Source organism: Podarcis melisellensis, assembly GCF_964234715.1.
Source record: "Podarcis melisellensis genome assembly, chromosome: 15".
Lineage (NCBI taxonomy): Eukaryota > Metazoa > Chordata > Lepidosauria > Squamata > Lacertidae > Podarcis > Podarcis melisellensis.
This window is the reverse complement of record NC_138532.1, coordinates 44,149,206-44,175,831: the sequence shown is the minus strand read 5'-3', so window position 1 is coordinate 44,175,831 and position 26,626 is coordinate 44,149,206. Positions and strand designations below refer to the sequence as shown.

The 26,626-nt window shown below is 49.9% G+C and overlaps 1 protein-coding gene across 1 annotated transcript in view; it reads right to left on the bottom strand.

The window, feature by feature from the left end:
- Positions 1-26,353, bottom strand: part of RPA1 (replication protein A1) — a 34,799-nt gene extending 8,446 nt beyond the window's left edge. The window contains exons 1-14 of the mRNA XM_081889611.1: positions 26,222-26,353; positions 24,769-24,816; positions 23,525-23,603; positions 20,521-20,629; positions 19,798-19,886; positions 18,394-18,507; positions 15,086-15,215; positions 13,764-13,866; positions 11,392-11,460; positions 10,340-10,532; positions 8,459-8,598; positions 6,909-7,057; positions 2,752-2,884; positions 1,432-1,608 (exon numbers count right to left, since the gene is read on the bottom strand). Of these exons, the coding sequence (XP_081745737.1) occupies positions 1,432-1,608; positions 2,752-2,884; positions 6,909-7,057; positions 8,459-8,598; positions 10,340-10,532; positions 11,392-11,460; positions 13,764-13,866; positions 15,086-15,215; positions 18,394-18,507; positions 19,798-19,886; positions 20,521-20,629; positions 23,525-23,603; positions 24,769-24,816; positions 26,222-26,254 (1,566 nt within the window). The 5' untranslated portion in view covers positions 26,255-26,353. The remainder of the gene's footprint in view (positions 1-1,431; positions 1,609-2,751; positions 2,885-6,908; positions 7,058-8,458; positions 8,599-10,339; positions 10,533-11,391; positions 11,461-13,763; positions 13,867-15,085; positions 15,216-18,393; positions 18,508-19,797; positions 19,887-20,520; positions 20,630-23,524; positions 23,604-24,768; positions 24,817-26,221) is intronic.
- Between the last annotated feature and the right edge of the window lie 273 nt (positions 26,354-26,626).

Below are 26,626 nucleotides of genomic sequence, written 5' to 3'. Positions count from 1 at the left end.
GCAGGGGTACCTTTACCTTTACCTTTACCATATTGCTTTTAGACTTGGTTTGGACAAATATACTGACATTTGGAATGAATTTATACAGAATGTAGTAGATTATTAATGACCATAGATGTATTAAAATAGCACTTAAGGTAATAATATCACTGTCATGGATGCTTTAGCTGAGATTCCTGCCTTGCAGGGGGTTGGACTAAATGACCCTTTGTGTCCCTTCCAACTCTACGGTTTTATTTATATATATATACATACATACATACATATATATATATATATATATATATATATATATATATATATATATATATATATTTGCTTTCGTAGATTTTCACGGGTACAGGAATGCAGGTTTTGGTGTCCTCGGGTGTCTTCCCGTGTAAAAGTTGGGGTGTCTAGGCGACGTTTCGACGAGGTCTCACTCGTCATCTTCAGGCTGGTGCTTTCGGCTTCTTGTTACTGGAACAGAGCAGGATCTCAGTGTTTGAGTTCCTATAAATACTGTTGAGGGGGTGTGGTGTATAGCCTCCAATGTTCTGGGCAGAGAGGAAGTTCCCAGGCTAGTGTGCCTTTTCTTAAGGAACAAAAGAAGAAAAGGAGAAAAGAAGAAACGTCGCCTAGACACCCCAACTTTTACACGGGAAGACACCCGAGGACACCAAAACCTGCATATATATATATATATATATATATATGTATGTATACGGGTGTGTGTAAAATGTATGGAAATGTAGCTGATTTTGCTAACTGTATTACACTGAACGTTCTTCACTTTTCTTTTCCCCACCCTTTTTTCCTTTTATCGCTTTCTTTCTTTATAAAGGAAATTCTACTAAGAAAATATCCATATAAAAAAGGAAAGGACAGTCATGGCTGAAAGGGGCCCATTTGGCCTGGGTGGGCAGGAGAGCAGCCGTTGCTGTGCTCCTTGCAGAGGCTGCAGTGAGGAGCAGGAGGAAGGGTTGCTTGGCCCCTCTGCGTGGCATCTGAACAGCGCACCTTTCCATGGGAATGCAGGGCTTAGGAACAGAGGAGCCTTGCCTGATGCCAAGTCAGGACATCTGGCTCAGCATTGACTGGCAGCAGCTCTCTAGGCTTTTGGAGGGGAGTCTCTCTCTCTCTCTCTCTCTCCCCCTTCCTCCCTCCCTGCAGGGGTTCTGACAGTGAGCCTTCCCCCGCAGCTCCAGAGAGGGAGAAACAGAAGGTGGTCTCTATGCTCGCTCACGTGGTCTGGGAAAGACCACTGCAAATGCCGATTGGCTCAGCATAATCTTCTCTCGTCCGCTGGAGCAGGAGATAGAAGCGCTTTGGTGCTCATCTATCCCCTTAGCAAGAGCAGGCTGGCCTGCACACACAGCGCTCTCGGCTCCTCCCAAGCCGAAAAGGAGCCTGCCTGCAAAGGGCACAGGACCTGCTGGAAAAGGGACTCACCGAGAGGATCATGCGGTACTTGAAGTTGGAGAACTCCCGGTCACATTTCTCGCAGCGGTAGAGCCCGTTCTGCAGGTCGACCAGCTTCTTGTTGCAGTCCGGGGTTGGGCAGGCCTGGTACATGCAGTTCTCCTTGCGCAGGTACACCACTGTGGCCAAGCAGCTGAAGTAGTCTGCCTGCGGGGGGGGGGGGGGGGAGGAAAGGCTGTGGATGGGATTTTGTTTTTCAAAACTGACAAGCCACCACCAGAGCAGCCCCTCAGGGAGACAGGCAGGCCGCTGCAGCTCCAGCCCTGCTGGAATCAACACCCCCACCCCACCCCATGTTAAAGGGACCCCAACATGCCACACCTCCTGCTCAAAACCAGAAGGCTCCACTGCCTAATCATTCCTTCGCATAATCAGGCAAACTCCCAACAGTGAGTTGAACAATGCGCCTGTGCTAGTTAGGAGTCAAGATAAAGAACTGTGTTCATTAAATATCCTCCAACACATTACCTGAATTGAGATATTGTAACCTGCGCATGTGTGTTTTAATTGACTGATTAATGGACGAACCGTTTAGAGAGTGAACTAATTGAGCTGGCTGAGGAGCCTGACTGGCTGTGCGGCCGACATTTCCCTCCATTGCAAATGTGAGGCCCTTTGTCTTGCCTTATTAACATCCCAACACCTCAAGACACCAGGGCTATTGCTCTTAATTCTTATTTTAAAAGATAATGAGCTGTTATCAAGACTGACATTTAGGCTACCAAAGTGTTTCCTTCACGTTTCTGCTCCACTGGAATTGAATTGCCTCCAGACACGGTATGATTTAATGTGGTTTAACTGCATCGCTTTCAACTGGTTATTTACTGTAAGGTTTAGGAACGTCTGATGCATTCTTAAGAATAAAATACAGCCACTTCAGTATGAAACACTTAATGAATTCCAATATGCAATTTTTAAATTATTTTGATTTTTGTCCTTAGTGACTCTGCAAGGAAGGTAGCAACCATTGTGCCCAGCTAGCTCAGGAGCATCTCCTGCATCCTCCGGGGTCTTAGGCAGGAGCCTCCTTCCCAGCCCCACCTGGAGATGCTTTTGAGGACCTTCTGCTTGTCAGGCAGGTGCTATGGCCCGTCCCCTGAACGTAGCTGCTACTTTCATTTCCGAGAAAGGGAAGATGCTGAAGGGGGAACTTGTCTAAGGCTCTGCGCATGACTTTGCAGGCAGCAAGGGGGACCCTTCCAGCTGCAGGGCTCTGCTGACTGCCTGCCTCTGCCACCTCCACCACAGGAGCCCCAGGGAACAGCCCAAAATGCTGAGTCCCCATTGTACCTTATCTCCTTGCCCCAGGTTCTCAGATTTGGCCTCATGCAGACTCTTCCAGTTGGTGTCTGCACCTCCCATAGGCCCAGTCCTTGTGCCTGAGATGGAGGTGGACTCCAGGAGCTGCCCTTCAGAGTCAAACCTGGAAGCAAAACAAAATAAAGCGGGGGGGGGGGGGGATATTTCTCTCGGTTCCAAGAAGAAACAGAAACATACCAGGGTTTTTATTTTTACCCTCCTGCGCTCAATGCAAGAGGGATTTTTATCAATGGCTTGCACAGGAAACAATTACAGTAACTTGTGTATATTACTCACTAAAATAGCATTTCAGGATAGGCTAATACTCCATTTTAATTAGTGCAATATTTTATAATCTTGGAAAACGGGGACACGCTCCGTTTCGCTCGTGCGCCAACTAGAGGCCATGGCTCAGCACTGCAGCCGCTTCAGAGGAGAGCTGAGGGCACTGGGACATTTGCACGGTGAGAGCTAAATTACATGCTCACATTATCTTTGCAGAAGCTTGGGAGAGAAATGCAGGGAGAGCTTAATAGATCCCATGCCCGAAGTAAAAACCAGCCGGCCCCTCTGCCAACCAGATAAGCTGGTGCTACCACCCCTGCACCAACAAGCAGCACCGCAGTTTAATTTGTTTTTTCGCACGAAGCGCTGGCCTTTGTTTCATCAGACCCATCAGGCACGGCTAACAAGCAAGGAAGCGAGAGAGCAGCTCACGTCGGGCGGAGGAGAGGGGCTCAGTGACAACCTCTCGGGTACCGCAGGCGGAAAGAGAAACAGAGAAGAGAGGAAAGAGGAGAGAAGCAGCAGCCCACACCAACAGCAGCAAGAAGCCGTCAGGGCAGGGAGGGGAGGGCGCTTTGCTTCAGGAGATTTTTGTTCCCCTCCACAAAATTTCACCAAGGAAGGGAGAGAGAAAGGGCTGAACGCAGCATTTTCCGCTTGTGAACACTGCTGGCTTCTGAAGGAGCCTGAGGCAGAATGCCAGGTGGGAGTGTGCAAGGGCCAGAGCAAAGGCGAAGCCCTCCCTCAACGGAGGCAGGACACAGGGCCTGCTAGGAAAAGAGCCAGGAAGGCGGCTGAGGAGAGAGCCCAGGCAGAGTCCTGTCTGTCTTCCCAGGGGGCTCCTCAGGCCCGCCTTTGCAAAACCTCCCTGAAGGGGTGAGCAGCAGTCTGGGCAGCCATGCAGGCAGGGCGCTGCCTGAGTTCCTGTTCCAAGGATTCCCCTCTCAAGCCTGCAGTGGAAGCAGGCACCTCGGGGAACAGAGCCAGCCTGAGCTACTGACCCCGTTCTGGAGAGATGCAGCCACATCCCCCTCCGGAAAAATGCTGACTCTGTGCTTGAGAAGGACCCACCAATAATCAAGGTGGCAACTTGCGGGGCTCACATGGACCAGTGCTCCTCCATACCAAAGCAACAGCATTCCTTGCCTGCGGACAACTAAAAGGCAGAAGAGAAAGGAGTGGAGCCAAGCCAAGCCCTTGGCACTTGAGTTTCAAATGCCCATGAGCCCATCGCTTGCACATCTTAAGCAGCTCAGCTCTGACATCCAAGAGGTAAACAGGACCTGAGAGTCTGAACTGAAGTGTTTAAGAGGAACAACAGAAGCTGCCTTATACAGAGTCAGACCACTGGCTCCACCTAGCCCAGTACTGTCCACACTAACTGGCAGAGGCTCTCCAGGGGTCAAGGCAGGGAGTCGTTCCCAGCCCTACCTGGGGATGCTGCCGGGATTGAACCTGGAACCTTCTGCATGCAAAACGGCATCTATCCCACGGAGCTGTGGCTCTTCCCTTCCAAGACTGTTCCCAGAGCAGGGGTAGGCAACCTAAGGCCCGTGGGCCGGATGCGGCCCAATCGCCTTCTCAATCCGGCCCACGGATGGTCTGGGAGTCAGCATGTTTTTACATGAATAGAATGTGTGCTTTTATTTAAAATGCATCTCTGGGTTATTTCTGGGGCATAGGAATTCGTTCATATTTTTTTTTCCAAAATAGAGTTCGGCCCACCACATGAGGGACGGTGGACCGGCCCACGGCTGAAAAAGGTTGCTGACCCCTGTCCCAGAGGGACAAAGTCAGGCAGGGTGGCCAAGATCCTTGGCACTTTTGAGGCTCTATCTCACAACCACCTGCTTGGTCCTCCTTGATCACGCTCTGCACCACGGCTGCTTCTGCCTCACAGCTGCCTGCCCCACCTCTCTCCGGTGCTCACTTCCTCCCCCAACACGGTTACCAAGAAGGCAGGCTCGGCCTCCTTTCCAAGCCCCTCTCCAAACCTCCATCACGCCTGCAGAGCCGTCCATGAATGCCAGCCCACGCACCGGCACTCCAAGCATGCAGGAGGTGCCCAGAGACAAGAGACCATCCTATGCCTCTCCTGGTGGCTTCTCAGGCTGGCCAGCAATTCAGAAGAGAAGCGTTTGGCAGGGGGAGGAGGCGAGCACGGCTGCCTCCTCTTCTGTCTCTGGCACAGCCTTGAGTGTGCCAAGAGCACTTAGAGAGGAACAATGCGCCAAATGAAACGGAGTGCATTATTGAAGTGCCTCCGCCGCTAATGGATTCCTTTCCTCAGCAACACACACGAGGTAGCAGAGAGGCGTTGTCTGTGCCCCGTTTATAAACGGGGGGGGGGGGGGGCACTTAAGCCCAAGGTTAACCAAGCAACTTTCTCAAAACTTGTTACGGCTGATTCAAGAATGCAGGCAAGCTTCCCTGAGCATGTTTTGGCCACGTCCGGATTCCTCACACATCAACTGGCGGGGCAGGAAAAACTCTTCCCCTACCCTGGCCCCAGAACCTTGTGCTTCAGCAGGCAAGTGTGGAGCGGCTACAGCCTCTGCGCAGTTGCCAGCAACTAAATGCCCTTTTGGCATCGGGTCAAATGCTAGAATCAACACAGAAGCTAGAGTGAAAATAAATGGCAAGCCCCTCGCAGAACAAGAAAGCAGCATCGCCTCCCCCCTGAAGAGGCTCAAAGGAAGCAGGAGTATTCTACAAATGAGAGCAAGTGGAAGGAAACACAGGCGGGGGGGGAGGGGGTCCCCGAAGAAGGCTGGCCTAATGGGCATCTGGTGGGTGAGGCGGGACAAGCCCCCTCCTGATTGATTCAAACATGGGGTGCAACACAGGAGGGAAGCCTTGTGGGGCAGCCTGGTGTGATGTGGACCACAACTCTCTCCCCCACCCCAGCCAGTGCAGCCAATCAGAATCGTAGTCCAAACCACCTGGAGGGTAGCAGGCTGGCCTAGTGGGCAGATCTCACTGAAATGGTCAGGAATCACCGGGAGACCTCGCTGAAACCATCAGCACAGAGCCCAACCATGGAACTCCCTCCGGCAGATGGCAGAGATGGTCACCAACTTGAGCGGCTTTAAACGGGGATTGGACACATTCATGGAGGAGGAGAGGGCTATGGGTGGCTGCTATCAAGGGTGGCTCTGCGCTGCCTCTGCAGTTGGAGGCACTGATGCTTCTGAATACCAGCTGATGGGACCCAGAGGGAGAAGAGAGGCTCTTGGGCTTCAATCCTGCTTGCTGGTTTCTCACAGGCATCAGGTTTATTTATTTATTAAATCTGCATGCCGCCCTTCATCCGAAGATCACAGGGCAGTTCTCACAACATAAAAATACAAAATCTGGTTGGCCACTGTGTGAACAGGATGATGGGCTAGATGGGTCACTGGCCTGATCCAGCGGGTTCTGCTTATGTTCTAAGGAGCTGTGCTGCAAGAGCAGCCGCCTGCAAAAAGCTCCCAGCGGATGGGTCGGATCTGCCTCGCCCTCCACTGTCCTCCAGGGTGCCCAGAACCTGCCCTGTGAAGCAAACACCTTGCCCCCTTGGCTCCCAGAGCAGAATCCCATTTCATGCTGCCTTGCGCAGATCAGGGAACTGCTTCTCCCTCACCCTCTCCCCACACCCTACATCTGTTTCAACGCCCAATCCTTCAAGGTTTGGTCACAGGATTACGGGTGTGCGTGTTTTGCCTCTCTCAAGAGGAACAACACCTCAACTTCCTAGTGCCTAGTTTTTGCATGCAAGCATGTGGCCAGGAATGGCGTGGGGTTTACCTTCCCCCACCCCACTCCAGCCAAGATGTTAAATCCAACACGTGCCGTGTGGCGCTCACAGAAGCGAGCAAGCGTACCATCCACGTAGCTTGAAGGACTCTGGGATGTCAGGGTTGATGAGGATGCTGCTCGATGAAACAACAGAGAGAGTCCGGCCACCAAAATCCGAGACTTTGACTCCCTTGAAGGCCACCACAGGCTGCTTAGAGCCATCAAAGGTCTCTGCCTGCGAAGATAAAGAGGAAGGGGCACACTCATTCCACAAGAGGGCATTTGAGCTTAGGGAAAAGGTGAGTAAGAAGCAGCATTATAGAGATTGAGAAAATTACACATGGTGGGGGGAAAGCAATAGAACTAGGCTGAAAAGAAAGTATTTCCTTCACATCATAGTACATGAACTCTGGAACTCCCTCCCACAGTAGGCAGTGATGGCCACCAACATGGATGGCTTGAAAAGACAATGAGAGAAATCCACAAAGAAGAAAGTAGGTAGTAACCATAGTTACTAACACTCATGCTTATGTTCTGCTTCCACTGTCAGGGACAGTAAATGCACCTGAATGGCAGTGGCAGGGAATCCCAAGAGGAGAGAGAGCCCTGCTGGGCCCTGGTCACTAAATGGACCAGGCACGGGATTGGTGAGCCCTGATGCAGCAGGCGCTCCTTGTTCGTCCCTATGTATGGCATGAGAAGCAGCATGCCTATGGGGTCTGGGTGGCCCTGAGTCTCCCTGGGCGCAAGTGCAGCAAGCCCATGAGGAGTCCACAACAGCACTTTCTCAACCAGCCCCTGGTTCTCGGGTCTCTACGAAAGGAGGCAGGAAAAGTGGTGCTCGCGTGGGCTCTGCTCACCCCCCCCCCCGCATAACCCCCAATGTTTCAAAAGCAAGAGGAGTTTGCAGTATCAACCTAGGAAGCCGCGGTGCAAAGTATGGAAATGACTCCCTCAGTGCTTTCTGAGCACGACAGCATTAAACCCAAGGCCATCACGACTCCATCAACCCTATTTGGGGGTGGGGGAGGGGAATTGCAGGGAACAAAAACCTTAGGAAAGAAAAAAAAGGTCCCTGGCTTTTAAAGCAAGGAGCTGAGAATAAACTACAGCTCAGGGAGCTGCCCTCTCGTAAGATCTGTGCCCTGCCTGGCCTTCCCCGACCTGGCGCCCTCCAGATGTTTCAGACACTGCAAGTCCCAGCAGCCTCAGCTTTCTTCAGTGGTGCTGGCTGAGCCTGATAGGAGGCTGGTCTGGTAGGACTGTCAGGACTGTGTCTTCCTCATTGCCTCCCCTCTGATCCTTTTGAACAGTAAATGCCAGATGGAACCTCGGACCTTCTACATACAAAACCACGGGCTCTACTATGGCTCCTCCCAGATCCAGGGCCAAGAGGCACCTGTCAAAGGGTGCCATTCTCCTGGGTCCACAGGTGAGGCAAGCTGGTCAACAGAGCAGCAGAAATGAAGAGGTTGGGTGGCCCTCTCTTGGATGCTTTAACCCTGTATTGCAGAGGGTTGGACTGGAGGACCCTTGGGGTCCCTTCCAACTCTACAATTGCCTGATTTCTACGATCTTAAGGTTCTAAGAGCAATGTTCTGCCCTGAATGGGCTCCCTACTCCTCTGACAACTTACGTCGTTTCCCCACAGAGTGACGTTCACTCCTTTCCCAGTCATGTCCATCAAGTGCACAACTCTCTTCCACACCTCTCGATTGGAAGACTTTATGGTGATTTTTGTGAGGTCCTCGCAGCTCTTGCAGATCCCAATTACATCTGAAAGGCAAGCAGAGGGATGTTAGGAGCGTTCTCCATACGTTTATGGCACAGCCCATGTTAGTGGAGTAGCCCGGATCAGCCCTGCCAAAATAGGAGACGGTCCATCCGTATTGGCATTCCGCCGGCTCATGAAGACACACCTGAACCCGAACTTCCTGATCTGATAGCTTTTTAAAAATAACTCCTTTAATTGCTATGCTTTTTAACTGGCTTGTTTTACTGCATATTAAATTATGGATGCTTTTAATGCTTTGATGGAATAGTTTCACTGCATATTGTTAATTATGTATAGATTTTATAATTGATTTTATACCTGTAAACTGCTTAGGACAAGGCTTGTCAGTGGCTATTAGCTACAGTGGCTGTGTTCTCCCTCCAGTGTGGTATGCCTCCGAATACCAGTTGCTGGGAAACACAAGTGGAGAGGAAGAGCATCTGACTGGCCGCTGTGGGGAACAGGACGTGGGACTAGAAGGGCCTCCTTTGGCCAGCCGCCAGCCTCTTTTGACATTACGATCCTAATTAGCACCGTACACTTATCATTTGCCACTCCATGCATCACCAGAGGTAGGGCTTTGGATCCATTTCATGAACGGGAGTTTTTCCTGTAGGGAGGGCACAAACACTTGGCTGATGTGCAGGACAGAAGCATGGCCACGAAGGAGCTTGGTGGCAGCTGCCTTCAAAAGTATCATTCTGAGTTGTTAAATGTGGATAAGGAAGTTTTTAATGTTTGACGTTTCACTGTGTTTGGTGCTTTAATTTGTTGGAAGCTGCCCAGAGTGGTTGGGCCAACGCAGTCAGATAAGCAGCATAGAAATAATTAATATCATCACCCTGAAGGGAAGTACTGCAGCAGCAAGGCCCTGACCCGCAGCCCAGTTTGCTTATGCACCTTTCGAATTAGTAAGGCCCTGGAAAGCTGTGCCTTAGTGCACTAAGGCAGTCTGGAACCTTTCACCTGAGCTACTACAAGAGCTGAGATCACTGAGGGGAGGGGAAGTCTGGCAGAGTCAGTCTAGAAAGCAAGCCAAGAGGGCTAATGCGGCAGGCAACAGCCCAAGAGGAGGAAGGTTGAGAGAGCAATTCAATGGTCCTCTTCTTGTGAAAACACAAATTACTATGTACCCCAGCTGGTGGTTAGGTCTCTGCGTGAAGGAGGAAGGCTGCTGGTCTCTTGGCAACAAGGAGCAGCACTGGGACTGTGCCAGGGGAGCTTTCCAACGAGTGAGCATGAGAGACTCATACCTCAGTACCTAAGGCAGCAGCACAGGACTGACTTGGGCTGATGGGAATTGTAGTCAAAAACACCCTGGAAGGCGCCAGGTTGGGAGTGACTGCCCAAGGTCTTTGGGACCTTTAAAGATGCTCTGATGTGGCCTATCATGTGGTTCCCCTCACACCCCCCTGAGGCTTGGGCTGCCTTCACTAAGGACTGAGCCTTTAGGGTGGCAGGCCCTCTGGAACTCCCTGCCGATGAAGGTTCAGCAGGAGTCATTCCTGCCTTCTTTCAGACATCTCCTAAAAACTGTTATTCAGACAAGGTCTTTGCAATGGCCACCTTTTTCTTTACCAGGCAATATTGATGATTTGAGTGTAATTTTGTGTGCTGTAAAGCACTTTGCTGTGGTGTTGCTGTTGTTGTTTTTAATATCCTCACATGGCTGGATTGTTATGACAGTGCTGCCCAGAAACATTTTGCTAAACACGCAAGCAATGCCCCCACTGCCTCCCTCACCCACAAGGGCGTCTCTGTCTGCGCTCTCCAGGTCACCAATGGGGATGAAGTCAAACTTCACAGAGGGGAGGTGCTGCGCTTCATCGCAGGCGACGACGGACGTCTCGTTCGAGAACGTGATCTCGTAGTCGTTCTTCACGGTCGTGTACTGCTTGTTGGCCGTCTTCAGGTGGCCCTTTGAGAAGTAATAGACCTGAGGCAGAGAAAAAAGAGTGAAGCAACCACACACACCCTGATTCAAGTGCTCCGCTGCTCCCCTCTCAACCCCAACTAAGGAAATTCCAAGGGGGTGGGAGATCAGGGTCGCGTCCAGAAACACAGAGGAACCTGCGCTTTCAGACAAGTCCACTTGCTGTCTCCTGAAAGGGGAACCTCAAATTTATATGGGCTAGCCCAAACCCTGCTGTCTTTATCAAAGGCCCTTCTCCAGATGCCCCACCCAAGGGAGGGGTGGAGGGTGACCACACAAAACGGGCTCCAGCTGCAGAATACTCTGCTGGCCTTTGACAACTAGGCTGCCTCCCACGGTGATGCTCGTCTTTCAGGGGGGCAGGGAAGTCTTGTGGCCTTTTATGTTAGCAGAGGAGCACCTTGTGCTTTTGAATTGTTCCCTGCTTTGAACGTTTCTCCTTTTAGTTTGTTGCATTTTAACTTGCCAAGCTGCTCTGAGGCTTTTTCTTTCGTATAACGCCGCTGATAAATTAAATAACCATGATTATTACTATACGAGAGCTCTGCTCTTGTTTTCAGGCATGTGGACAGGGCAGCCACGCCTCCTAACCTGTGAGCTAACCCAGAGACCCTGCAGGGGAGGGGGGGAGGTTTCGTTATGGGCAAATCAAACTGTACTGCAACCCTTCACCCCTTAGGCAAGAGTAACTGAAAAACTCTCCCCCTTAGCCTTAAGAGATTCCAGTTATCAGGCCCACAGATCAGCCAGACCCATACAAGGTTTATTCCTCCAGGCAAGAATGAAGGTAGGCTTGCACATTCTGCTTTAACACGTTTAAAATACATCCCCACCCCCGCTGATCCAGCCAAGGGCACAGTACCTTGTTCAACTCAATGAGGGGGAAAAACTTGTCCACTTGTTCATTGAAGGCTGTTGCTCTGATCTCACCCTGAAATAAGGAAGCAGGAAGGGCAATCAGCACAAAAAAGGGGATTCCAACCCCACCCCCAGACCACATGAAAACTGCTGGGGGGTCTTTGCAGACCCCTTAACGGTTCTTTCGCCTGTTGAAGCAATGTGTTGTGCTAGATGCTGTACGTGAAAGCAGCAGTATTTTTACTGCTTCTTTCACTGCTTACATATTGTACTACCATTCCACAGAATTCAAATTGCAATTCAATAAGATACAACAGGTAAGAAATAAAAGAAGCAATTAAATTACAATTAGCAGTCAATATGAATGTTATATATCTTCAGGCGCCAGGCAAGAACATTCCTTTGTAATCAGGCCTTTGGCTTTTAATGATCTGGGGCTTTTTAGAGTGGGTAGGGTGTTTCAATGTTTTCTTTAATGCATGATTTTTTAAAGTTGCTTTGAGTTGCCTGTAGCAAAAAAGTGACTAACAGAATTTGTTGTTTTAAAAAAAGTCTAGTGTGATGGATATGCAGTCTTCTATCTTCAACCATAAATCTGCAGGCATGCCACAAACCACCTGAATGTACCCCAGGGCCACAGCAGAAGTGGCACCGGTCTGTTCCCACCAGGCACCAGTGCTGATCTGTTACCACAGAAGATGGAAAAGGTGGCCTTCCCTTTCAGCAACAGGCGAGGAAACCTTTTGCACATTCTCACAGTTCCACCATTATCCCAGAGAGGCAGGCTTGGGTAGCATGTAAATTTCACATGAATTTAAAATCAATCAATCTGTTAAAAGGGCAGATGATTTCTAGTTGCCAAATCAGCTGACAATCCTAATGAGGCGAGGTATTTTGTATTTGCTTTATGAACGTAATCTTACTGTTGATTTTATGCTGTTCGCTGCCATGTTGTTTCCCCGTCCTTAATGTCAGTGATGTAATATTTTTTGCAAATGCATAGATAAGTATAAAAATAATACCTATGAACAGATTCCTCTCCCCACCTGGACTCCAAGAAGACTCTCTGGGTTGCATGCTTCCCTATAGTCCCCTGAAAATAAACTCCAGAAGAACAGGGCCTATGCCAGGCATAGGGAATCTTTGCCCCCCCCCCGGTGCTGCTGAACTACAACTCCCATCCTCCCCTGCCACTGATGATGCTTGCTGGGGCTGATGGGAATTGTAGTCCAGCAAAGGTCCCCCACACCTGGCCCATACAGAGCAGCAATGAGCCCCTTGTGCTGCCGCCCAGCTGAGAGCCCTCTTCCGGCTCCACGACAGTGTCGTCGTCTCACAAGCTCCCCGATACCTGCTTCTCGCTCCACAAATTAGCGGATGACATCACCCACATAGCAGCAGGAGCAGAGGCACCCAGAGTGTTGTGACAGGCCCTTCCCAAAGTGATAATTAAAAGCGGAGCTAGAGCACCACCAGCTAAGATGTTTATGCAGGAGGAGTATTAAAATTGTAATAAAAACCGTCAGTCAGGAACCTGACAGCACGGAGATAGAGAGGAAGCAAAAGGAACAGCTGACGAGGATGTGCCAGGAGTTCAGAGCCACACCTCCCCCCAAAAAAATGTTTCCACACATGCAGACAAACAGGCAACAAGCCTCTGCGCAGCGAAGAGAGCTGTAATTTGATCAAAAGCTTGGAATTACAGAGCTTAAGTACAGGGCTTGGCTAATCAAGCTTCCCTCCTCGCAAACAAACTGGAGGCAGGAGTTTTCCTCCAGTTACATATTTATTTTCTAATTAAAAAGATGTTCTGTTTGGAGATGCTAATCATTTGCATACCATACCTCCCTGATTCCACAGGGCTGTGGGGGGGGGGGAGAACCTGCAATCCACACTGCAGCAGCAGCAGCAGCAGCGCCAGCTGTCCATTAAAGGGGTGCAGCAACAGAAACCAGCAGGCTGCTCTACTCTCTCTAAAAGTTCCTCCTTACTGACACAAGGTTTTCGGTGGACAGAGAACCTGTGGGGTAGAAGGCTAGAGAAAGTCTGGAGGAGACATGGTCCTACTCACTGAGTGATCTTGGGCCAGTCTCTATCTCTCAGGGAATAAGCAGCCTACATATTCCACTTCAAGACTGGGAATGGGGGGGTGTGTGGTTGATTTGAACTCGGAGCATTCAAAGAAAGGTGGGCTGTTGAATCCAGCGGCAGCAGCAGAGACGGGAGCATGTAGCAAGTTCAGAGCTTTTGGCTGATCTCTCTGTAGCTTTCTTCTGCAACAGCCTTTGCCAGCTGGGTGCCCTCTGGAGGGTTTGGACTACAACTCCCATCAACCCCAACCCAGCCTTCAATTCACTCCTCGCCACAAACACTTACACTTTCATCAACCAATTCGATGGAGAAAAGCTTCCCTTCCCCACGTGAGTTGCTCCATGCACGGACCTGGCCCTTCTGAGTCACCCGGGCGCAAATTGTCCACCTAGAACCACAGGGGAGAATTAGGAACCTTGCCAGCCCACTTGGACTAGCTCCTGCCAAAATCTCTTCAAGAGCCTTTATAGACGGACGGCCTTGAAATCCATTTTAAGATTAGGGAAGAACCACACAGGAAGTGCTGCAGTCTCTTACCGTGTGTGTGTGTGTGTGTGTGTGTGTGTGTGTGTGTGTGTGTGAAGGGGGGAGAATGAAGCCCTCTAGGCCTGTCTGTCCAGCCCTCTGGACTCCCCCTCCCCACTCCACCCCTTCCCACTCCACCCCTCTCTCCTAGAGTGCTTTTGCCAGGGTAAGAGATGTGGTCCTACAGAAACCACTGGCACCGATCCCACTGGAATACAGTTCTCTGATCAAATCTGGTGTTCCACCCAATTCTGCCTCCAGCCATGCCCAGCACTGGCATTTGGGCTCTCCAGAAGGTTGCCCACCACAAGAGAATGAGGCTGAAAGGGCCTCCAGCCCCACCTTACGAGCCTCATGACAGCCAATGGCTGATCCAGGGACCGCCTCCCGCTCACCCAGCAGAGCACCTACAGGGCAGAGACAAAGGAACACGCCTGGCAGGCACTTCTGTAGGCAACAGCCTACTTCATCAGATGTGCATATGGAATAAGTGGCATTCAGCTCATAGCTCTCGTACATCTCGCAGCACAAAAGCCCCTTTGTTCTGCCGCAGTAGGAGTAAGCCTCCCTATTCTTTGCCTTCCCCCACAATTTACACCAATGACTACAGCCAGTGACTTGCTGAATGAAGCATGGCAGCATTGGAAACCCGAAACGCAAAGGAACAAGGATGGTAAACAGGCACAATGGAAGCCTGCCATGCCCAAGCCACCTGCTAGGAACGCAGTCGGGAAGGACACTCTGTTTTCGCTGGGAAGAAAAACAAGGCAAAGACGCATGCACGTGCACTCAAGAGCGCAGCTTGCATCGGATTCTGCAGACTTTGTGCCACAGGAGCAAAGCTCTCCCCCCCCCCCAAAAAAAGAGAGGCACCTGCAGGCTTCAAAATCAACTTCCTAAAAATTAATTTGTCACCCAACCAGGAGAGGTTAATCCCACAGTAGTTGGGGCTAAGCAATTAAGACCAGAGACACAAGCATAGGGCAATGGGGCAGCAAGCCCTGACGTGAAGCTAACGCAGCTCTGAGTGCCCAGGGCGTTCAGGCCATGGTGGTGGCAGGCCCTCACGCTGGACAACTCACCTGGACTGGTAGGGGTTCAGACTGGCAATGGGCACCACTTTGGTCTGGGAGCCCCCAGGGGTGCTCAGGAAGCTGGAGCTGCCTGCCTTCCCAGGCACCTTTGAAGGGGTGATGTATTTTGACGCAGACCCTAAAGACAAGAGATGTATCGGGCTAAACATTAGGAAGAACTTTCTGGCAGCAAAGGCTGTTCGATGGTGGAAAAGACTTCCTCAGTTGGTGGCAGACTCTCGTTTGCTGGAGTTTGTTTAAACAGAGCTTGGATGGCCATAAATTGGGGGTTATTTAGCAGTGACTCCTGCAGTGCAGGGGGTTGGACTAGATGCCTCTCACTGTCCCTTCCGACTCTACAATCCTACGATTAGGGATTCAGCTCTGCGGCGCAGCAGCGACATCAAGATACCCTGGCACTTGAGCTCCTTCCATGTATTGACCAAAACGCAGGACAGACTGGTTCTGGCGCCACTCGGCCACTTCCCCCACCCCACCCCTTCAATATCTCAAGCAAAGGCAAGAGCTGGTACAAGCTATTACCACAACTTTTTGTTCTTGTTTTGCATTTAGCTTTTATGGCCAAGAGCATCCTGCTCTGCCCAAAGGGAACAATCACCGCAACACTCAGCTGGCACCCTGTGACAGTTCAGTCTAGGGCCTTGTACCCTTCTATAGCATTTCTGTGTGCAAACGCTGCCCCCCACCAGCCACACTGAGTACTGCAAGGAGGGGAAAGCTCATTATGCAGTTTGCTAACATTCTCTGTTATCACTTGAATTGCACATTCCATGAAAAAGAGGACAAACTGCAGCACCAGTGGGGGGTGAGGGAGGGTGTTTACAATATTAAAATCAACACAGATCCTTTCAGCATCTTAAAGACTTAAAACATACTTATTCTGGCCTACGCTTTGCACCTCTAGTGAAATGGGCTGCCGCCCACGAGGGATCACACCTTAATAAATGTGCATTGTCTTTTCTGAGGTGGCAACAAGACACTCTTGCAGGGGTTTTTGTTGCAACCGACTAGTCTGCCTCCGGAAGTTTTATAATGTTAGTAACATATACACAAGCTGTTCCAATATGTAAACTCCTTTTGCAAGACATGTATTTCCTTTTTCTTATGCTGAATAATTTACGCTGCACCACAGTTTGTTTCGCTGTTGTGAAATAATGCCTTAATAAAAAGTAAAAAAAGGGGGGGAGAGAAAAAGAATTAAGCTGCCTATCAAATGCCAGCACAAAGCTGTGTTTCCTCATTTAGATAACAATTACAGTGTGCGCCTCTGATAATTTTCTGCAAGCTACAAAAATGACTGGCTCTATCATTATTAATGAAGCTCCGCTGTAACCTGACAGGGGCTAAAAATTATTTTTCTGTTTCAATTTCAGCGTCCGCCTCTCTTTTTCAATTTGCCTTTCAACTCCGTGTCACCATCCTCCCTGTTAGCACCAGTCACCCCTTGGAAACAAAAAGGCAATTTTAATTATAAACGTTTGTTGCCAACGAGCCAGGAGCCAAACTCAAAGAGCTCAGAGTCAAGCGAAGCACCAAGAGAAACCTTTGGCAAATCAAGTCCAGTATGCTTTGATGTTACTTTCCCCCACCTGCTGGACTTTCTGGCTTTCCATTTAAAGTAGGGGGAAGGAAATATCTGGCAGAATCCGGGACCAAGGAGAAGAGTCGGTGGAAGAAGATTGGAAAAAAATTAAAGTTTATCTTCAAAAATATTGTAATTTTAAGGATTGTTAGAAAGAGGTTGGGAAAGGAAAGATATGCGATTTTAGCAGAAAAGATATAATGGATTAAGTAAAAATGAATTGGTGAGAGAGAGAATGTAAAAATATAGTATACCAAGATAAATTATTAAGATAAAAACAAGGTTGGAAGGATTTGCTGAAATATCAATCTGAATTAGAATACAAAAAGGGGAGGTGTGAGGAGGTCAAGGAAATAAGCGAATGTAAGTAAGTGATGTAAAGGTTTGACTTGTTGTTTTATTATTATTATTATATATGTTTTTTAATTCCCCCTTTTTTCTATTTTGCTGTTTTTTGATGTTTTTCTATGTGCATTGCTTTTGCTTCTTTCTTTTTGACTGTTATATCTTTTCCCCCCTGTAATTTCCAAACTCTAATAAAAATCTATAAAAAAAACCAAGAAGGAAATATCTGCTCCCCCCCCCCGATGCTGCTGGGCTACAATCCCCCCCAACCCTGACCACTGGCCATGCTGGGGATGAGGTGCAGGCTGAGCCTGATAGGAGGTTGGTCTGCTAGGACTGTCCGTGCAGAGGCCAGCAGAGCGAAGGACAGCAGCGCCTGGTGACAGAGTACTTGCCTTGCATGCAGGTTCCATCCCTGACTGCAGCGCCACCTGGGGTTGGGAAAGGCTCCCTGCCTGAAACCCCCAAGAGCATGGGCAGGCAAACTAAGGCCCGGGGGCCGGATCCGGCCCAATCACCTTCTAAATCCGGCCCACGAATTAGCGTGTTTTTACATGAGTAGAATGTGTCCTTTTATTTAAAATGCATCTCTGGGTTATTTGTGGGGCATAGGAATTCGTTCATTTCCCCCCCACCAAAAAATATATATAGTCTGGCCCCCCACAAGGTCTGAGGGACAGTGGACCGGCCCCCTGCTGAAAAAATTTGCTCAAGAGCTTCTGCCAACCAGTGCAGACAATACTGCGCTAGAGGGGCATTGTATAAGGCAGCTTCCTACATCCCTATGAAATGGGCGCCCACTGAGCAAAACCTCTTTGCCCTTTCACTCAAAAGATCCTATACGACAAAGTAGATCCACTGGAAGTAATGGGCCTATGTGAGCCACGTACATCAATTCCCATGGGTTTGCTCTGGGTATTTAAGAACGGTGGCAGCCCTGACTCAGCACAGGGCAGCCCAAATCTCTCCAGTTCTTGTGAGCCAGAATGAGCTTAGCGCAGGGATGGCCCCTCCACCAGACACAGCTGGCTTCCAACTCCCAGCAGCCACCTTGGCCAATGGTCAGAGGTGCTGTTGGGAGCTGGAGCCTGGCAGTATCTGCAGTGCACCACATTGGCTACCCCTAACTAAAACCTACACAGATCTCAAGACTGGGAAGAGCCTTCAGCCATAAACCAACCAACCAACCACCACTACTCCCCCCCCTTCAAATTGCAGCAAGTAACATTTTGACCTGTGGTTTTTAATGCAACCCTGACCTCACACAGACAAGAGAAGCCAAGCCGCATGGGAGCAGCAAGACACTACCTTCTCTTGCTGCTCATCAAACCTCCTTCTCTCTCTGCTTCACACATCCTGGACCATTTACCTGCTGCTGTGGCTGCTGCGGCGGCTGTGCTCTCATTCGGATGTGCTGGCCTGCTAGGGGCTTGGTTGGTTGCCAGGCTCCCAGAGCTCTGCTGCTGCCCTGCTTGCAGAGTGCCTGGGAAGCAAAGGGGGGAAAGCCATTTCAGTGGCAAGAGCTGGCAAGGAAAGTCTAACATGCTCCCTTGCGGACCTCCGTGCAGCTGCTCAGCCAGTCAAAGCAGTGTACAGAGCAGGGGGCTGTTGAGCTCCCAGCTCACACTAGTCCCAGGCACCACGGAGGGCACCACATTGGCAAATGCTGATAAACTGTACAGCTTATCAGTTGCATTTTGGCTGCTCGTGTCCATTAATTTCAATGGGTCTACTCTGAGGAGTAGCACTGCCCAGAACCTTGTACATTCTTTGTAAACTGCTCAAAAATTTTACCTAAATTTAAGCCGCATACATTTCTTCAAATAAAATAAAATGCAGAGGATGGAGGAAACTCCTGGAACTATTTGTAAACTCAAGAACTTGAACTTCAGATTGCTTGTTTCTAACTTTCTCCCAACCCATATTCATTTTGTGCCATGTCTCATGAGGGCAAGGACTGTCTCTCCACCCCCCTCTTCAAGTCTGTGAGCCTCTGGGGGGGTTAAGAGGGGGATAAAAAATATTTCAATAAACAATAATAACCCTAGCAGCTGTATAGTGAAGTCTCATTATAAAATCTCATTTTCATCTATGCTGCATTTAAAACAGGCACACACTAAGCTTTAAGGGCTGTGGATATCCAGGCTGTAGGGTTGTTTATTTCCACACTTCAGCAAATGGACAACAAAAACTGTTTTTGTACTCCAGAATATTTTCCTTCAGGACCTGAATTTATGCTTTAGATTTACGCTCCAAAAATTTGTGAAGTTCAAATCATCTGCATTAAGTCTGGCTGATTTGACTCAACTTATGAACCAACTAACTCCCACGGCTCCTCTCTGAGAGGACAAGGAAATTTTGTGGTTCACCAGTGTGTTGCAAATAACTCATAGCGTTCTTAAATATGGGTTCTCCCTAGAACACTTGCCACCTTCTCTTGGGCTGATGGATTTAATCCTTCGTCTGAGATTGCCCTGCCGAAAACTCAATTTTAGCGTCATCCGACTCTGTTCCAAAGGGCCGAACACATTCCGACGGTGGCGACCGCTCACCAAAGCGGAAGGAGTTATGAATGAGAGAAGTGATCCCGGAGTAACAGGGGACGTCAGCAGAGAAGAAATCGCTAATCCAGACACAAAGGCATTTCAAGCCAAAACACAAAATCCCTGTTTCTCATTAGGACGGGGAAAACACATCATTGAAAAGGGCATCGCAGCAGTTAAGATGCCAGAACAAGGCCCCTGCAGGCCCATCGCTCAGGAAAGCTCCTTACCTTCAGTGTACTGCACTGGATTGCCTATCTTCCCCGCCACCATGTCAGCCGTCTGGAGGACTTCTAAATCCATCACAATAACCACCTTCCTGCAAAGAAAAAGCTGAAGGTTTACCCGCCTGGTGCCTGCTTTGCTTGTTAAGAGACTGTGAGCTGGGAAGGTAAACAGGAGCCAGGATCTTTTGCCACAGGGCAATAGCTGAGAGGCAGAGGTAACCCAAACTGGGGATTTAAGTGCTACAGCACCTAGAATCCATGCTGCACTTGCCTGCTCTCCACAAGGAGGGGACACAATGCTGTATCAGAGTCTTGAACCCTAGATCAGGCTCCCCAGAAGCCAGCGCTCACTCTAGATGTTTTGGACTACATCTCCCATCAGCACCAGCATTGTACAGCCATTATGATGCTGGGGCTGATGGGAGTTGTAGTCCGAATCTTCCGAGAGCTGGTCCTTTTTGTTCTTCTAGACCCTCAATGTGCCACAAAAGTGACTAATATGGCTATGTGTGGGTAAACAAGGCAATTCGAAAATCTAAGGAAAAATTGCTGTTGCAAACTTCCTTCCCAGGTTGCCGTGGCAGACCTGAGGGCTAAGATGAAAGACCGCAAAACCATACCAAGAGGAATAAAACACCATGCCTGGACCTTAATGTCACACTAGAGGAGATTGGATTGTAAAGCAGAATCATAGGCCCTCACTTTTATCACAGATTGAGCAGTTACCTTCCATCCTTCAGGACGTTAATGATGAACCTGTTAATCTTGCAGATGGCATTCGCACTCAAGCCCTGGTCATTAACCAGGTCGTTCAGCTGTGTTGCCAGCATGAAAGCTGTAGAAGAAAAAGAAGAAAGGAGGGGGGAAAGTATTTTATGAGGTGAAAGGAGGCACCGTGTGATTGTGGCCTGGTTGTGATAGGACTTCAGGTTACTGCTCAGAGATCTAGGAACTGCTTGACTTAAATCAACACTCATCTCATCAACCACCACCCAAAGACAGACTCTGCTTTGATAGAGGTGCCTGAATAAAAGCTGGAGGACAGCCACACGCCAAGGAGGCCTGCAACTGCATCTTGCACTGATTATGATTCTACGGATATAGTTGAAATGCAAACCAACATTCCGTTTCCAAAAAAGACAATTTGAGACGGAATAGCCTCTACATTAAGCCAAGAAACTGAAGCCATGTTAAGCCACGTGACACAGCAGCTCTCAAACTCTTTAAAAAACCTAAGTTCATACAGTGTCCCACATAGGTAAATTTTTGGGAGGGGGTAATAGAAATGATTAACAAGACTACAGTGGTGCCCCGCAAGACGGATGCCTCGCAAGACGAAAAACCCGCAAGACGAAAGGGTTTTTCGGTTTTTGCGTCGCTTCGCTAGACAATTTTCCCTATGGGCTTGCTTCGCAAGACGAAAGCCCATAGGGAAATCTCCGGGGACCTCTTTTAAATGCTGGCGGTGGGGAGCAAAGCCTTTCCCCCCCCCCGGACTTCAGAAGAGGTCCAGTAAGGCCGGCGGGGGCGAAAGGCTTTGCTCCCCACCGCCAGCATTTTAAAAGCGGTCCGGGATAGCAGGGAAGCGCTTCCCGCTATCCCCGACGGCTTTTGAAGGCAGGCGGGGGGGAGCAAAGACTTTTGCCCCCCGCCAGCCTTCAGAAGAGGTCCAGGACCTCTTCCGAAGGCTGGCGGGGGGCAAAAGTCTTTGCTCCCCCCTGCCTGCCTTCCCGGGAGAGCGGAAAACGCAGTGCTGCCTTCCCGCTCTCCCGGGAAGGCAGGCAGGGGGGGGACAAAGACTTTTGCCCCCCGCCCGCCTTCAGAAGAGGTCCAGGACCTCTTCCAAAGGCGGGCGGGGGGCAAAAGTCTTTGTCCCCCCTGCCTGCCTTCCCGGGGGCTTTTAAATCACCCCGGGACTGTCCCGGGGCGATTTAAAAGGCCCCGGACGGCTTTTGAAGGCAGGCGGGGGGGGGAGCAAAGACTTTTGCCCCCCGCCAGCCTTCAGAAGAGTTCCAGGACCTCTTCCGAAGGCGGGCGGGGGGCAAAAGTCTTTGTCCCCCCCGCCTGCCTAACCGGGGGCTTTTAAATTGCCCCGGGACTGTCCGGGGCGATTTAAAAGCCCCCAGACGGCTTTTGAAGGCAGGCGGGGGGGGGAGCTTTTGAAGGCAGGCGGGGGGGGAGCTTTTGAAGGCAGGCGGGGGGAAAACGCAGCGCTGCCTTCCCGCTCTCCCGGGAAGGCAGGCAAGGGGGACAAAGACTTTCGCCCCCCGCCGGCCTTCAGAAGAGGTCGGGGGACTGACTGTCCCCGGACCTGGTCTGAAGGCGGCTTCCATAGAAACGCATTAATTGATTTTTAATGCATTCCTATGGGAAACCGTGCTTCGCAAGACGAAAAACTCGCAAGACGAAAAGACTTGCGGAACGAATTAATTTCGTCTTGCGAGGCACCACTGTATACAGAAAAATCTTGAATCTGCAGAGGAAAATATCCCTTTGAATTATATTCCCAATACATGCAATCTAACTAAGAGACAGTATGAATGGATTCTACATGCCCTTACTACAGCAAAAAGACTGGTTTTAATGAACCGGAAGAACATAAATGCGTCTCCCTTCAGCGAATGTATAAAAGATATGTATAAACTCACAATGCATGAGCAAATTACATATAAACGTAGACTTGCTATAGACAAAGTCAATATATGGAAATCAGTTGCACAGTGGTACCTCTGGTTACGTACTTAATTCGTTCCGGAGGTCCGTTCTTAACCTGAAACTGTTCTTAACCTGAAACACCACTTTAGCTAATGGGGGCCTCCTGCTGCCGCCGCGCCGCCAGAGCATGATTTCTGTTCTCAACCTGAAGCAAAGTTCTTAACCCGAGGTACTAACCCAAGGTACCACTGTATAAACACTGCATTAGATAAAGTTCAGGATATGTATAATAACAATCCTTTAAGTTTTCTCCCCCCTTTTCTTTTTCCTTTTATGTTTTTAATAAAGAACATTAAAAGCTCCCAAACCCAAAGGCTCAAGAACATGCTGAGGCTGCTAGCACAAGAAGGCTTCCACCAAACCCTACCAAAGCAAGTTCCTATTTTTCTGGAGGGGAAAAAGGGCTGTGAATACACCATACATTTAAAAGCATGTTCCATCACCACTAAGGAATGCTGGGAAATGCATTGTTAAGGGTGCTGAGAACTGTAGCTCTGAGAAGGATAAACTACAGTCCCCAGGATTCTTTGGAAGGAAGTAAAACCAAAACCACCAATTCTTTAGTCTTTACCTAACCAGTGGCCAAGCAGCAAGGTGGAGAGAGAGTAAGTCAAACTTCACTAGAGCAGGAATTAGGAAAGTTACTGTAGGTAATTTCACCAGTGTAGGGTAAACTCTTAAGACCTTGTGATTGCACTCCACACCCTCCTGTAAATGCACATTGGCAGTGAGCCTCTAGTCACATCGGCATATGGTCTATTTAGCCTAGTAGTACCATGTCTGGCTGACGGTGGCCCCCCAAGGTCTCAGGCAGAGGGGTCTCCTAGCCTGTCTAACTCAGGGCCCTTTTTTAAGAAGGGTGTACCAAGGGCTGAGCCTGGGATCTTCTGGGTGTAAGCCTGTGGCTCTACAACTGAGCTATACCAACACCCCTCCCAATCGCCAGTGCTGATGTCCAGGAGCATCTTGCAGCAATGTTGCCCCAGCCAACTGTCTCTGTGCACGTGATGCTTACAGGAAAGGGTTTGCACGCCATCACTCATCAGCATCCGGTAACGCTGTGGGCCGGTTCCAGTGGAGATAGCTCGGATGGTCTGCACAGAAAAGCACAAGAGGCACGGTTAGGTCCAACAAGGAGAGTTGACTTAAGCCCTTGAAAAAGGACTCCAGCAAGTTCCCAGAGGTGACAATTGCTGGGCTCATTGTTAGCCAAAGAAAGCCAAATCTCATCACCTGACTCACCTCAGGCTCCAGACATGCAAAGGAACTTCTATTGTACTTTTGGGTGGTGGGTACTTAAGACATACCGTATTTTTTGCCCCATAGGACACACTTTTCCCCCACCAAAAATGAAGGGGAAATCTGTGCGTCCTGTGGGGCGAATGCAGGCTTTCGCTGAAGCCTGGAGAGCGAGAGGGGTCGGTGCGCACCAAGCCCTCTCGCTCTCCAGGCTTCGCACAGATCTCCGCAAGCCGCGGGAGCCCACGCCGGGCTTCTGCGGCTTGCGGAGAGTTGCTTGCATGCCGAAGGCTGGGCGCGCTGAGCTCAGCATGCCCAGACTTCGCGCAGCTCTCCGCAAGGCGCGGGAGCCCGGCACCGGGCTCCCACGGCTTGCGGAGAGTTGCCTGTTCTGGGGGCTGGGGTCAGGGGAAGCTCAGGCTTCCCCCGCCCCAGCCCCGTGCCGGGGGGGGGAAAATATTTTTTTCCTTTATTTCCCCCCCAAAAAACTAGGTGAGCCTTATGGGATGGTGCGTCCTATAGGGCGAAAAAATACGGTATTTGTCTATGCTAATCTTATACCTGAGTCTTGCCCTGACATGTCTGCTTATGCTAATCTTGTACCAAGGACGTGTCTGGACATGTTTACCAAGGTTAACCCCTCCCCTTTTGTGACATGTCAGTGATGAAGCAATGATGCTGTACGAACTGTATTCTGGGATATGGTGGGAAAGTTTTAAAAGTCTTTGTCACCCCATCCTTGGGGTTCAAATTTGCTCTTTGAACCTATTGCACAATAAACTTTGGTCTACAGCCATTTGCTCCCTTTGGCTGGACTCCTTCCTTTATTCCGCAGGGACCCGCGAGCTCTGCCCGACGAGCTGGGTGACTGAGCAGCCTCACATCTAGATTTTTCCTTAACACCCCAACGCTTTGCCCCCTGGGTCAAGATGGTAAAGCTCCCCCCCCCCCGAAGGCCAATACCTGGCCTCCTGTACATTTATCTTGAAGCTTATTGGACAGGGAGCAGGGAATACTCACAATGAGCTGCAAGACAGGATTATTAACATTCTCTCCTTGCATCATGGCCTGAAAAAAGAAATAGACAGCTGACTCCTTTGAGCAAGAGAGGGTGAATGGCTTGATATCAGGAAAAGGTTTCCTTGGACTAAATGAAGTTTTTCATTCTCCTGGAGCAAGGATCAGCACATTTACAGGTGGTTCCCCAGGGAGGCAATTCCAGCTTCCCCAGCCTGCAAAAGGAGCATATCTAGGAGACAGGGAGTGGGGAACCTGCAGCCCTCCAGTTTTTGGCACCCAATGAGAGCCGACCTTTTATCTGCGATTTTAAGTTGTTTTAAACATTGTGTTTTAATTGTTGTAACCTGCCCAGGAAACTTATGGTGAAAGGCAGGTAATAAATTATAGTATTTTTCTGGACTACATATCACTCAAAGTAGACCCACTGAAATAATAATAATAATAATAATAATAATAATAATAATAATATCCCACCCTCCCTGGCCAAAACCAGGCTCAGGGTTAAAAGACTAAGCTATTCATCACACGCTAATGAAAAAAGGTTTACTTTGAGCAGGGCTAATGCTTGATACAACTCTACCCTGTGTCACCTTGAGTCCCTGTTTTGGCGAAAAGGTGGGATATGAACAAATTAAAAAAAAATAAGTCTCTCTCCCCTTGCAGTTCTTCCTCTGGAGCAGCTCTCCCATGAAGGGTTGGAGGGGGCAAGGCAGGTGGAAAGAGCCATTGCCAGATGGAAAGTCTCTCTCCCCTTGCAATTCATATTGATGCAAGTAAGTGTGTGGATACACAGGCATTCTTCAGTAGCCAGACATTCCAATGACTGTTCTGTACTTTAAAAAATGGTTTCTGATGTTTTTATTGTGTCTGCAGACCACCCTGGCAGGGTAACATACAATAGGCACATGCACACATAAAGTGCCTACTATTACAGTGGTATCTCAGGTTAAGATCTTAATTCGTTCCAGAGGTCCGTTCTTAACCTGAAACTGTTCTTAACCCGAGGTACCACTTTAGCTAATGGGGCCTCCTGCTGCCGCACAATTTCTGTTCTCATCCTGAAGCAAAGTTCTTAACCCGAGGCAATATTTCTGGGTTAGCAGAGTCTGTAACCTGAAGCGTATGTAACCCGAGGTACCACTGTATATGCAAGTATGTAAAATGGAAAACATACACGTATAAGCAAACTTATGTAACCAATTGTAAGTTATGCACGTTCTTGCATACACACACACACGTGTACTTTCGTGTATTCCCGAACTGGATTTCTAACCACGTGCAAATACATGAATATTACTTGCAAAGTCGCCAGAAAAGCGCTAGGAGTCATTAATTCGGGGTTGGCGGCTCCCGCTCTCCTCAGCCTCACTAAAAAAAGCCACGGCAGAGAAAGCGGGAGCGCGTGCGCGCGAGCATGTGCAGAGTGCGGCCCCCTCCCCGCCTCCCCTCTCACCGCGATGGCCCCCTCGCTGAGCCGCGCCGCCATCCCGGCCTCCTCTTCTTCCTCGCCGACGGCGCTTCTGAGGAGAGCGGGGCGGGGGCGGAGCCGGCCTCCTCGTCCCGCGCGCGCCAGGCAGCCGCCGCCTCCTTTCCCTCCGTCACGTGCTGCTGCCGCGGAGGCGCCATTGGCCGAGGGGAGCCTGGTGAGGGCGGAAGGCGGGCCCCGGAGCCGCCTCCCCGCTTCACCGCCGGCAGCGCCGCAGCCGCGCCGGGCCCTCCTCTCGCTTTCGCGCCTTTTCGCGCTGAGGTGGAAAACAACGGGAGGAGGAAAGGCGCGCAGATTCCCGCGCGGGCGCGTCTTGTGAGGCGCCTTTGGTGGTCGGGGCGGCGGGGGCGAGAAGACTGAGGGGGGCACCGA